Here is a 15,066-nt window from a genome sequence, read left to right on the forward strand (position 1 = left end):
ATAATAATACTTGGGGTATAAGAAGTGATCAAAGGACTGACATGAAGAAAGGCAGCTGGAGCAGATGGTGTTTGACCAGATATCAAATTAAGTTTTACAGTGGTGGCTATCAGGATTTATTATATAATTCCAAAATAATTATATTCCTAATCAGAAGTTTGAATACCTGATGATTGAAGAAGAGCTTTCATAGTTCCCATCCATAAAAAGGAAAATAAACCTGAATGTCAGAGGAATTTCTCTAAGTGTTTCAGGTAAGAATTATATATGGTCAGGACAAATAGAGGTTGTCAGGATCAGATTTTCACTTCACAATATAAGGCTATGAAATTATGGGATTATAACAAGGATATGTACTTAAGTTTTGCAGATATGGAAAAATTAGATGACAGGATGCTAAGAGAAAAGCTGTACAGATTACTACAAAATGAGATAAATGGAATTATAAGGGCAATACATATTTTATATGTAAGTCAGCACTTAGAATTAAAGGAAGTACAGAAAGGTAGGTGGCTTGATGTAAAATGAAGTGTAAGATAAGGGTGTATTATTATTCATAATGTTAAAAGAGAGAGAGAGTGGCATTTGCATTGATAACAAAATCGGAGATATGAAACTTTTTGCATTATGTGGATAATACCATATTCCTAAAAAAATCCAGTGCAACTGTCCATGATTCTTTAACTAAACAAAAATAACAGATGTACAAATTTGGTATGAAAATCAACAAATAAAAAGATCAAAACTATGAAAACAGGAAGGAACATGGAAAACTTCAACTACTCTTTCAATGAAAAACCTATAAAACAAGTAAAATATTGCAGCTATTTAGGCACAAAATATTGTGCTAAATAGCTGCAATGTTTTACTTGTTCTTGTATCTTCAATAAATATACTGAAGATGGCAAATTAAATATGGAAATAGACAACAGAATACACAAATCTAGTGATGGGGTGTCAGCTCACCAAATTTATATGAAATAACAGAAAAAATTAGCCAAAACACTAAACTAGCAGTATACTAGACAGTGTATGAATTATAATCATTTTAACTTATGGATACAAGAACTAGTTAGAAATAAAGCAGTTGATCAAAGACTAGAGACTACTTGTTAATTTCATAATTTGATTTAAAACTCTAATTCCTGTTAATTATTATTTATCTATTTTTTTGACATTCATGTTATACACACTGTTCATTCTCTTTGGTATTTCCAATTTGCCATATGTCTTTTATATCTTTGTAAGAGGTTATATAAATTTACTACAAATTATAGTAATTCTGAATGTATTTATTCTTGTTTGAAGTAAAATATAAGATTAATTTAACCACTTCTTTTATACATGTGCAATATTTCTTTTTTACTATTACAAAAGTAACTTTTTGTCATTCTCTGGAAAAGAAATTAAAGAAGCTACAAATTATCATAAGCTACTTATCTAGAGAAAATAAATCATTTTTGAAAGGATACTGTTGATATGTTAGTGGCATACCAATTTTATGATGTTTAATTGCATTTAACACTCTCAAGGTCTGGCACATTGAATAAAAAGTGTCTGGATTCATATCAGGTATGAACCATTTACCAAATGATGCTGCCTAAAACAAAGGAAATATAAAGTATGGATTACATATGCAATTCCTAACATACTACAAATAGCAAAAAAGATGGATAACTTGATGATCGCTATACACAAAAATAATTTTAATATATATATCGCTGAGTGGTTAGCATATTGGCACTCTAACCAACATGCTGCGGGTTCAAATCCACCTATAGACATGAATGTTTGTGATTGTCTTTAGGTGGAAGATGAATTTCATTTCCCAGTGTGGGACCATCTCCCCACTTACTGGAGGCCTGAAATGGCTTGAAAAAGTTCCATGTTTGACCTTTAGAGCAGGGTTTTGGACTTTCTAAAAAAATAATAAGTAAAAAAGATTATATATATATATATATATATATATAAAATCAATAAAAATGACAAAAAAAAAAAAATCCTTAGCCCACCCATGGAACAAATGTACTACTATACATTTACAAAATAATCTTTTGTGGGTGGGACCAACATAAAAAAAATTTTTTTTTAAACTGTTAAGTAACTGATATTTTCTAGAAGCACATTTTACCTTATTTGCTGAAGGTTTGGCTCCTGCAAATAACACATTATATTTCGACTCAATTTCTAATGACATATTCTTCCCAAGTTTACCTTAACAATTAATTTTCACAGTCACTTCATTTCCGCTATTCCATATGCACACTTTTTGAGATGGCAGGCAACTTATTGCACAGAACTCATGCATAGTGTTCCCAAAGACTAGCTTCTCTAGTCTTAATAGCACTAACCATTACTGAAGTATGTAGATGCAAGCTGTTTAATAAATTCCAAGTCTTTGTCAGAGAACAGACAATTACAACAATAGATTTCAAAAGATACAAGACAAGCTAGAATAACATAGTACAGTAGATCAAGAGATTTCATACAAAAATAAATAAATAATAAAATAAAAACTACAAGTGCCATTAAAAACTCTGCTACTTATCCTTCATGGACAAAGTCATGGAAAAAGATGGGTAAACTTGGCAAGTTTCTTGTTCAACAATGTAAGTTATGAGTGGGGACTGTATTTTTTTAAAGAAATGATATGATTCTAAATGAATTCTAACCTAGATTTAAAGAAGCCATCACATCTTTTGGTGTACAGCAAAATTACAACAATGGCAGCCTTTCCGTCATATGTAATCACTTCAAATAGTCAAATGTGATCTGTCATTCTTAAGACACCTACTAAATGTAATTCTACACATTTCTAGACAGTCTCTCTCTCTCTCTCTGTTACTCCTTCAATAAACACATTGATTCCCTCCTCTCTAAGCAAAGACCAACTCCCATCAACCCTAACATTAAAAAAAAAAAAAAAAAAAAAAGAGTAGTCAATATCCATAGAAATCCTCTTACTCCAACAGGAACAGCTGATCTCTCCAAAGGACATGATTTTGCTACAGTTCCAAAGAAAATTCCTTATTTCTCCACAACATCGAGTCTACCTTGTCTATCCTCTCTAGTGATAATACAAACAAACTACATCATGAAGTGTCTTCTGTACTACTCAGGGCTAAACCTCCTCCTCCTAACTTCTCTCCGGTCGAGTTTGAAGCTTTGAAATGCTTGAAACACAATAGTCATTCAACTATCACAACAGCTGACAAATAGGCACTGTTGTCAATTTTATATCAGTTACCTCTGATTATAACAGAAAAATATTCTAGGTATTATTTCTGGGAAAATTCCCATGTTACTCCTCTAAGTGAATATTATTTTTAAGAGAAACACCAAGCCGGCATGATAGCCTCCACTTCACCTACGAGCTCTGAAGATGATGCACTGTCGAAACAGCTCACATCCCGTGACTCCCACACCTGATCTTATCACATCCTTCCCCTTCCCAAAAAAATTTATATTTTCACCCCCCAAAGTATTCTCTGCCCCCTTTATTATTATCGCCCAAGACCCTATGGAGTCAAAGACTCATCTAGGAGATCCTATTATCATACACACAGCTCATCATACTGCACTTTAAACACACTCAAATTCTCTGCAGACACCACACTCTCAGGCAAGGCATTCCAATCATTCACAATTCTGCATGCAAAAAACCAGCTTCTCACTCCTCTGCTCACACCCTCCTAATACAGCTTCCAGAGATGACCTCTGGTTCTCCCCTAATCTCCCTGTTTTCTGTAGAACCTCTCCAACATTGATCCTATAACAATCCTTTACTAACTTGTAGGTCTCTATCATATCTCACCTCTCCCTCCACCTTTAATATATAAAAAAACCAGTGTTTTTCAAAAAGTTAACATACCCCTTTACTCACCAATAATTCTCCCACATCTCTCTATCCCCACTTTCCTTTCAAATCATACTTCCTTCCTTTAACAGCATATGAATGCATATCGCCACATGTCAGGATGGTGCTGAATAAGAAGACAGCCAGCAACATCAAAACTTGTGCTCCCGCATTTTATCATAATTGCAAGTGTTTTTTTGTGCAAAATAAGCAGTAAACGGAAAAGTAACAGAAGGTACTAAGCAGCTGATTCTTCAGTACAACTCAGAAGTACCCATAGTCCATTAAATCAGCTATTTTTTACAACTAAAAAACAGCCACATGAAAGTGCTATGCCTACCGTGTGAAGTAAAGATGGCGGCAACAAAGGCCAACAATGGAAGATTACCTCGAGTCCCGTCAGCATAGTGTCGCCAATCACCAACAAACCCAATGACATTACAAAGTGCTGCAGCTGTGAAACTGAAGTGAAAGAAAGGAAAAAAGTATACTGTGCAATTTCTGTTGCAACTGGCTACATATTTCCTGTGCAAAAATAAATGAATTGGCAAACAAGCTTTATACCGATCTTAACCAGCCCTACTTCTGTACGATGTGCCTCCCTTCCGTAAAACAGATACTAAAAGAGATGAAAACCTTGAGCAACGGCTTAACACTATGATCGATACATTCTCCTCCAAAATCAGAAAGTTGGAACCTAAGATCGAGATGCTCGACGACCCAGCTCCCGATCACAAGTGCTCCCATCTCCGCTAACAAACTTCGTAAACAAATCACATCAACGGTACACAAGTTGCTCGAGGCCGAAAATAGGAAACTCAATATCGTTATCCTGAACTTTCCGACAGAAAATGGTAAATCCTTAACAGAAGACGTTAAACTAGTAGCAGAATGCAATTTTGATCCAAGAAATATCATCAAATGCCATTGTATCGGACCCATAAACAAAAGAAAGGACGGAACGAACTTTCCACGCTCGTGAAAGTGACCTGCGACTCACCAACAAACACATCCAAATTTGTAACAGTGATAAACAACAAGCTAAAGGACACTTGCCCCCAGAACAAAGATGTCAACTCCGAAGACAACTAGATGAAAAACGCCAAAATGGAGACAACAGTTGGATGATAGACTACAAAAAAACCAAACTAGTAAAAAAACCAAGTGACGCCACTAGTAGCCACCAAGGACAACAGTATGCAGGCACTGCATAGGAAACGTGCAAAACTCTTGGGGTCAAATCCATGCCTCACAAACCTTGCATATCCACTTCACCAACATTCGTGATCTCAACTCCAATCTTAATGGCATCCACTGCCATCTGCAGTCCACCAAACCCCACCTACTCTTTTTAACAGAAACTCAAATCTCACCTTCCCCCAGCACTATTCATCTCAACCTTCCTAACTATACACTATGTAACTCCTTTTGACCCAAGGGTGGCATCTGTGCATATTTTCACTCTGACATACCCTGCCAGAGAGCAATTAACTCAGAATCGCCTAACTTAGACCTTCTTTGGCTAAAGATATTCCTCCCCCACTCAGTCAAATTCATCTGCTGTCTCTGTTGCTCTCCTAATACCACCAATCACTCTGAGCTCTTTCATTTCCTCTCCCTAAAAGTTGATTTTCTCCCGTCCTCCCACTCTTCTAACTGGCTCAAATCAAGAACCCAATCTTCATTCAATGCCCAATACTGAAGCCCGAAACAGATGCAAGAAAATTATCTTCTAAAACAGAATTTGAACAGGCAAGAAGCAGGAAGCTTGCATCCTTTTGAACGGGCAAGAGTCCAAACGGCAGCCATGCCTTTTGGACTCTTGGCAAGGCAGTTGGCCGTAACTTTTGCCCTACACTATTCCCACCTCTATCATACCCAGATGGCTCAATTGTAACATCACCCATAGAAAAAGCTAACCTCCTGGCTTCACACTTTGCTTCCAATGCATACATAACTGACAATGGCAAATGCCCTCCAGTCATTCCAACTGCCCAACATACAATGCTCCCTGTATCCTTTTGCCAAAAAGATATCACAAACCTGTTGTCTAAATTAGACACAAAAAAGTCTCCTGGTCCTGACGATCCTGAAGGTCTGTACACCAGAACTGACTCCTATCCTATGTCATCTGTACATACTCTCTTACTCCACTGGTATAAATCCCAAAGACTGGAAACTGGCCTATATTCAAACCATTCCTAAAAAGGATGACAAATCACTGCCATCTAACTACCACCCTATCTCACTCACTTCAGTCCTATCTAAAGTAACGGAGAAAAACCATCAACTCTCAACTCTTAATCTACCTTGAAGGTTAGTCCTAATCTACCTTGAATCTACCCAGCTATTAAGCGATCAGCAGTACGGATTCCGTTCAACAGGAGACCTACTCTCATACATCACTGGACAAACGCCATGGAGAAATTCGGTGAAACCCAAGTAGTTGCACTTGATATCTCTAAAGCCTTTGACTGAGTCTGGCACAAAGGCTTACTATGCAAACTCCCATCATTTGGACTGCCTCAGGACTTCTGCAGATGGATTGCCAGCTTCCTGTCAGGACTCACATTATGTGTGATGGTAGATGGCTCCCTATCCTCTCATCATCCAACTAATGCTGGGGTCCCACAAGATTTAGTTCTCTCACCGACCCTCTTCCTTCTATATATCAATGATCTACTTCAGTTGGCCTCTAACTCAATACAGTTTTGCAGATGACAGCACATTACATTCCTCCCTTTCATTTGACAAACCCTACTCTACACAACTCACTTCAACCCACAGAACATCAACTACCACTGCCTTTAATTCCAACCTCCAAGCCATCCACTAACGGGGCTCAGATAACCTCGTCAACTTCAACGCTAGTAAAACCCAGTTCTGTCTTTATTTGTCACAAAAAAGAACCATTTTCCCCAGCATTGTTTTCGATAACACTCAAATTCCCAGACAAGGTGAAATTTCTCTTCTCAGAATTACCCTGACATCAAGCCTCTCCTGGTATAAACACATCACAACCATTGCATCCTCAGCTTCCAAAAAATTGGGTTTTCTCTTTCGCTCAAGACACTACTTCACCTCTAAACAGCTGTTAACATTATACAAATCACAAATCTGCCCAGCTATCGAATACTGCTCTCACATCTGGAGTGGGATTCTTAAAAGCTACCTCAAAATGCTTGACTCAATACAGAGAGCAAGTAGACTAATAAATGACCCATCTCTCACCAACTCGCTCTCCTCACTTTCACATAGATGCTTGGTCTTTGCAATCTGTATATTCTATAATATTTTCATGGGAAATGTTCATCTGAAACAGCATCAATAATTCCCCCACTCTGTAATAAGTCCATTCGAACACGTAAAGCTGCAGTCCAACATCCTTTCATAGTACACCTTGAAACCCACAGAACAAGCTTCTTTTCCTCCTCATTCATCCCTGCTACTGCGGTACTGTGGAACAGTGTTCCCCCTGACGTATTTCCCAAGGAATACAACATACAGGCATTTAAATCAAATGTAAACAAGTTTCTCCTTTCCCAACCCACCACCCATACACGGTACTAACATACTATAGGTTGACTAGCCAACCTCTCATATATGGGCCCAACATAAAAAAAAAAAAAATATCCTACAAAGGTATGCCTGAATTTTTTCTCCTACATATTCTTCATATATCTGTCTATGTAAAACATCAGTAATGCCCTAAAATTTGAGTAAAAAGCCAATGACATTATAAAAGGGGCACTCCTAAACGAAAATAGACTATATAGCCATAAAAATAATAGAAAAATATTCTTTCTTTTGCACAAATGAATCTACCTGCCAAGAAACTGAACAACCCCAAGTGGATTCTCCAGCTGGAATGATGATGCTATCAAAAAACTGACTCCCCACCCCACCCCACACTAGGTTCCATGGTCTGCCAAAAATCCATAAAAAATATCCCACTTAGAACCATTTTTTGACTGTACTGACTCTTCTATTTCCCACCTAGCAAAATTCTTATCCTTATTCTTCTAGCACAGGATAAAAAAAAAAAAAAACTCTTTAGATTTCTTGAAATCTAAAGAGTTTTTTTTTTTTTTTTAACCAAAATAAAAATCTTTACAGCCTGCTGATACCATGGTCCAATTTTTTCAATCTTTATTTACCTATGTTGAAACTCTTCAGTTATTATTATCACAGGCATTTACTCCAGACACAAAGTGTTTAATTTCATTATTCACTCTGCATATTTTGTCTCCAAAAATAAACTCTACAAGCAGCCATGGAAAGCCATTTTTCTCTTTTTGAGCATTTAGAAGATATTCTATTCTCCTCCATACAATCTCACCCAACATTTTAGGTATGCTATGTGGATGATGTTTTCACCAGGCCTTGCCGTAAAGATGCTTACCTTCTTTTATAACTAAACTAAAATCAACACCTGTATATCAACTTTATGATGTAAATAGTAAAAGAGTGAAAATTTTGCCTTACTGACTACTTTTGTATATTGTAAACCTACCTTCACTGGCCATTACATACAGCAAGCTTCAGCACATCATCCATTTCAAAAAGTGGCATCATCATCAAAACTTTATTGAATAAAGCTCATGTTGTTTGCTCACAAACTACAACTTGACAATTCAAATTCAATGAAATGGCTTCTCATCATGGAAGATACAGCACACCTTTGACTCTTACAGGCTATTCCTAAGGACTCCAAACCTGTCAGCAGAGTTCTAGTTTCTTCTGTTGCTGGAATCTCCAAACCAATTTAAGACCCTCAAGAAATACAATTTATTATTGCCCACATTTTTTCTTATTGAACTATTCTTTATTATTCCACCAAGGATAAACTGTCTTCTCTATCCTTCTCAGGTGTATAATAAATAATAATATTTATTATTACCAAGTTTCTTGTAATTGCAACTGCTTTTACTTTGGACAAACAGGATGGTCTGCTGAGAAAGGTTTAAAGCAGCGCTTCCCAAACTGTGGGCAGTGGTCCCCTTGGGGGCCATTAGTTTCATTGAGGGGGGGGCTGTGAAATAATGAAAACAAATTTAAAAAGTTTTAAGACTAAGTAGATATTTTTTATCTTAAAAGAAATGTATTTAATTTTTATTTATTATTTCTTTTTTTGTTATTTTTTATATTTTAATGGAAAATTCACACATTGGTGTTGGTTTGCAAATTTTGCTTCCTGTGTATTTTGACACTTAATGAATATTAGTAAATATATGCTTATTCATATAAGTTTCATTTCAAATGTATTGATAAAAAACACATTGGACAGAAATGGTGCACCATCAAATTATTGATTTATTGCTCTCGCCTTGGTGCTCTCTAAAGTAGAGAAGATAATTAACAGTCAACTTCTTAATTACATAGAACTGCCAGCTAATCAGTAACCATCAGAATGAATTTTGTCAATCAAGATCCACAGTAAATCTTCTCACCTACAATGTCCACCTCTAGACACATGCCACGGAAGGTTTAGAGAAAAACCGTGCAGTTGCACTTGCATTTCTGAGACATTTGCTAGTATGTAGCATGGAAGTCTTTTCAATACTAGATATACACAGAAAAACTTTCTATACTAAGGCAGCAGCTTTTCAGCAAATTGCCATCTCATGGTATGCTTTTTTCTTTTTCTTACAAAACATAAAAAGGAGAAGAATTAAGGTTTTTTTTTTTTGTCATCATCATCATCATCAAATTCCTGCCATGTACCCTCAAGGGGTGTACAGGATATGACAGTACTACATGAAAAAATTACATCATTACTAACTTCCTATCTACAATTTTCCTCCAAATCAGTCTGCTACTTGTCAAGACTTCAACATTATCAGATCTTATATTTCTATCGTCTAACGCATTTTGTACCGTATCAATCCACCTATATCTTGGTCTTCCTCTGGGTCGTTTTCCTGCCAACCTGGCAGAGAACACTTGTTTTGCTAATCTTTCCTCTCCCATTCTATTTAAGTGACCATACCACCTGAGATTAGCTCTGCTAACGCATTCCTGGATGCTGACAATGTCAAGTTCTTTCCTAATATCCTCATTTTTAATATGACATTGCCATTGATGCCATCTGTTCACGCCTCTAATCTTTCTCAGGACTCTCATATCTGTGGTCTCTAGTCTTTGGTCAAGTGTTTTACTTCTGACCCAGCTCTCAGATCCATACGTTAAAACTGGTTTGAACACTGTCATGTATACAGCTAATTTAGTGTTCCGACTAATTTCTCTCTTATTCCATATGAATTTATTCAATTGACTTCCCACCATACCAGCTTTGCTGATTCTGTTGTCTATTTCTATATTTAATTTACCATCTTCAGTAAAAATCGTGCCTAAGTAACTGAAATGTTTTACTTGTTCCACAGGTTCTCCATTCACAACACAGTTGACATAAAATAAAAAATAAAAAATGATGGTACAACATGACAAATTATTTTTTTTTTGTTTTGTGAAAAAAAAAAAAAAAAAGACAATTGTGTTTTGGAAGCATTGAAGGTGATTAAGTTGTCTTCACAACACTGAAGAATGTACAGAGATCAATGTTTGTCATGTGGAAGAAGAATGAAGATTGCTATCATTGTCATAATTATGGATAGAGTTTGAAATCAGTGAAAGAAGATCATTTATTTGTATGAGGAAGAGGGCAGGTGATATAACATGGTCGTTCAAAGAGGGAATACCTTCTAATATTACATGCAGAGAACAACCCAAGAAACGCTGACAACCAAATTACAAAAGGATGGAAGCAAACCATAAGATGGCAACTTGCTGTAAAGCCTTTCATAAAAACAAGACAAGACTGGATAAGATACAAGTCTACTCACATTCCAAGCATTGTGAGTGTGCAAGAATTACTTTCAGAATGCCACTCAACATGAATGAGACACATAGTATATCACACCATCATCCTTTATAAAAATACAGTATAATTAAGTGTACTTGCTAACAGAGCCATGGTGATCACATCTTCCAAGGATACAGTGCAAGAAGAATTAAGTTTACTGACCATAACTTTTGAACATAGTGATTTTAACAAAACTCTTCAATCAAATATTAAAAAGCCCACCTAAAATCCATTAGCCACTACCAGAAAAACCCAACAAAGTTACAACAACATAATGAAAAACAACACTATTAAATGATTTCCAATCTGAAAGACTTTCTTACGATGGCTGAGGTACTAAAGCATCTCAGTAATGTAAACTTAGAAGACAGAATGAAATAACTTAGAATATCAAGGCATTGCATGCAGAAAGATTCAAAATTCTAGACTGTGATCTAAAGTTAACATTACAAATAGCACCATCATATACTGTAAGCACATCTGCAGCACAATTGGAAGAATTGTGGGACACTGTGCCTTGCAAATGGAAGAGAGCTAAGTTAGATTCCCATCATGATAAGAGAAATTTTTTGGTTTTATCAACTACAGTGAGTTATCCAATCTCATGTGAAGGTAGTAGAGGCTTTTTTCCAAGAAACTTGGTTTTTCATCCCACATATAGACAATACTAATGACACTATAGAGGTATCATGTAATAATAATTATGTAATTTATAAAATTCAACACTTATTAAACTACCAGATTTTTAAGTGAACTTTATTTTTATTTTTTATGTAAATCCCACCTATGAAAGGTTGTAAACTATCAAACATCGGTTTTATGGATGGACTGAGGACAGAGGCATAGGTAGGAGGGGGGGGGGGCACTTTGAACCTTTTTGAACTTTTGCAGTTAATTTTAAAATACAGTCTTGAGAACTCATTTCCAAATATTGTAATACTACTGCAAATTTTCCTCACAACTGCTGTACTGCTAGTTGTGAGAGGAGTTTTTCTAAATTAAAAGTGATTAAGAATTACCTACATTACTATGAAATAGACTTCGCCAATGTTATCGACAATTTTCCTAACAGAAAGGCAAGAAAAATAACATTTTAGAATGTTGAAATTAAAGTTTTACTTCAAAAAAAAAACAGTGTTTTAATTTATTTCCCTATATGTTGTTTTGACATTTTGTAATATTTTTGGTGTGTACTGAGAGGGGAAACAAACTCAGGGACCGCCCCAGGCGGCAAAAGCTCTAGCTACACCACTGACTAAGGATTAGATACTACTCCAGAAACCATGTTCTAGAGGCCATACATGAAATGTTTTCAAACAACTTCAGGGCTCTTATAAGCAAGATGGTGGTCCCACACAATCCTGCTTATCAGAGCATCTGATGAAATTCAATTCCATCTAAAGATATTCACAAATATCCATGTCTGCAGGCACGGAGGTGTGAAAGCAGGGAAACTATCCATTTAACAACCATATCAGCAAATACACACCAATGTAATGCCATGTTGCTATGGTTATTTCACATTTCATTAAACTGTTAACAGTAAAATAAAATGAAAATTTTGAATAAAGAACAAAAGTAACTATAGATAATTGTTTGTGGCATATTTTCCAATCCAAACTTTCTGCAGGTTAAACATACTTACTCTTAAGAGCATTTTTTGAGTGGAAGACAAAAATTCATGACCTGCTGCTTTTATACATTGAGTTATAGCTAGTTCCAATTGGTCCTTATCCTGAATCATTCGTACATATTCAGCTGCTTTGTGACTTTTACGCTAAAAAACAAATGTATTTCAGTGGATGAAGAAAAATGTTACTAGTTAGAGAGAATATATTGTTTACCAATCATAAATTCTATCTACATAAATTCGTAAACTGTAAATTAAAATGGTAAAGAATATAAAGTGAATAAATTTACAACTATAAAATGTAAATGTTTGGAATAATTACTTTGAAAGATTACAAAATGAAACAGGAACTGACAGCACTCTCTTAAAAAAACATTAAAAAAATGCAATCAGGATTATGTTAATGTTCGGTAGAAAAAGCCATCAAAAACCTGAAATGTGGGAGGGCAGCTAGAGTAGTAGATGTTAATCTCAGCTCTTCACTTAATAATGATGTTATACTCTGAAACAAATCCAGTATAATTACAAAGATAATAAGCCAAAAGGCTATTTTACCAGCGAATTTGTTAATTAAGAGGGAGATGTTAAATCCTGTTTTATTTTATAGCCAGGTACGAAACTTGGGTTGAAATCCATCGACATCCAAAGAGTTTCAATGCCGAAAAAACTATCGGCGGAACCAAGTGTAAATGATCACCAGGGCAACTCCCATGCAAAGATGGAGCAAGATCCGTCACTAACTTTAATATTCTCTCATAATGTAAAACCCAGCTCCTAAGAGATGTATAAATACTGTTTTACATTATGAGAAGAGGTCACTACCCAGACCGGTTTCAACCTTTTTTGAGGTCTCATCAGTGGGTAGGTAGACCTGGAATATCAAGGTTTTAAGTGAACAGAAACTTACATACCTCTACTATCGATGGATTTCGATTGTAGAGGTATATAGAGATATATAGAAGCTATTGACTTCACGACAATTGCCTTGGTATTCTATAACATAGTCCACCAGAGAATGATTGTTGTGCCAGAAGAATTAATGTAGTATCAGAAAAAAGAGATGTTTCAATATGTATTATTAGAGTATTTGTTCTAAATTTATAAGGAGCTTTGTCTGCAGATCGTAACTGGCTGTGGATATTGAGAGTTTATTTTTCACTTGGTTAGACTATAATAAGTTTAGTTTAATCCTTTATCCAAGTGTGAGCAAACAAAGTTTGCACCTGGAAGTATTTTCAGGACTGAGCTAAGGTGGTGCAACACCAAGGCAACTCGTGGCAAAGGTGGAGAAAGCTATCATCACTCCTATCTCAGTATCTCCCATAATGCAAAGCACATCTTGCAGATATGTGTAATGCTATGCAATAAGGCAAGGGCCACTACCCATACTGGTTTCGACCTTTATTGAGGTCTCGTCAGTGGGAGCCAGGTCCAGTAGTGGAGACACCAAGGCAGAAGCAACGAGAGGAGATGTGCTTTGCATTATGGGAGATACTGAGATAGGAGTGATGATAGCTTTCTCCACCTTTGCCATGAGTTGTCTTGGTGTTGCACCACCTTAGCTCAGTCCTGAAGATACTTTCAGGCACAAACTTTGTTTGCTCACATTTGGATCAAGGATTAAACTAAACTTATCATATGGCTGTGGATATTTACATTTTGAGGTGTTTGTTCTTTAGTCTACTTTTATTATATCTTGTCAGTGCCTTGTACTGTGTTATGATAATGGTAGATGCCATAAGTCTGTTTGCCAATAGCTCCACCATTCAAGTGTTACATTTTGCACTGCATATTACAAGTTTCTGTGACATGTTTGCATCCTAGCAATTAGAAATGTGGCAGGTAAGAGACCAGAGAGTGCTAGTCTGCATAAAATGCAGGAAATGGGAAGAGCTTGGCAAGATTGATATCACCACTGAACAGGCCCAGCACGAGGCAGGGGCGGAATGGGCGAATGCTGCAGGAGGAAAAGTAAAAGGGCAGAAAACTTAGAGTTTATGTTACAATTATACTGGAGGCAGAAAAAATTTTAAAAAATATATTAAATTTATATATACATATTTATAAAGATAATTATATTTTATTCTAATTATATAAGCTCCAAATGATTATTTTTATCTTGATAATCCCTGGGACCAGTACCATCGACAGGGTGTAGTATAGAGGGAGCCTGCCTCATGGCGCTGCCTAACAATCAGGTGGCACTCGCATCTGATCTGACAGATACATGCTAATTGTTAACATGAATATTCTTTAACCTATCTATTGTATAGGTTGGAGGTCATGAGTAGCTGCGTGCGAGTATATCATGAGTGCTATTTTGCACTTTTGTTGCTGTCAGTTTGGTTTAACAAGTGTTATGCAAAGATTTGTGATATTTGACTCTGCAGAGGTCCTGGCAGATCTCATAGATACTTGCTAATTGACATAGATATTTTATTGTATAGGTTGAAGGTCATGACTAGCTGTGCGTGCGTATGTTACGAGTGATATTCCGCACTTTTTTCTTTTTTTTTTTTTGCTATCAGTTTGGTTGAACACGTTTTTTTGTAAAGATTCGTGATATTTGATAATAAATCACCGTGAGCGCCAATGTCAGTATAGCTCATAAATATAAATGCTTAGATTATTCATATGCTGAACAACATTGCGAAAATACAGCGCAGAATATTTATTAGAAATCTCATAATGCAGTTAGTGTTAGAACAAATAAAAAGG

At 36.0% G+C, this 15,066-nt stretch overlaps 1 protein-coding gene across 2 annotated transcripts in view; it reads right to left on the reverse strand.

Moving 5' to 3' along the window:
* Window positions 1-15,066, reverse strand: part of Vps16A (vacuolar protein sorting 16) — a 432,364-nt gene that overhangs the window by 174,850 nt on the left and 242,448 nt on the right. For both annotated transcript variants that reach the window (XM_090412822.1, XM_090412821.1), the window contains exons 12-13: window positions 12,364-12,495; window positions 1,473-1,600 (exon numbers count right to left, since the gene is read on the reverse strand). In XM_090412822.1, the coding sequence (XP_090268948.1) occupies window positions 1,473-1,600; window positions 12,364-12,495 (260 nt within the window). The remainder of the gene's footprint in view (window positions 1-1,472; window positions 1,601-12,363; window positions 12,496-15,066) is intronic.

This window comes from Typopeltis vanoorti, chromosome 23 (assembly GCF_054136105.1).
Source record: "Typopeltis vanoorti isolate ZY-2024b chromosome 23, IOZ_Tvanoo_1.0, whole genome shotgun sequence".
NCBI lineage: Eukaryota > Metazoa > Arthropoda > Arachnida > Uropygi > Thelyphonidae > Typopeltis > Typopeltis vanoorti.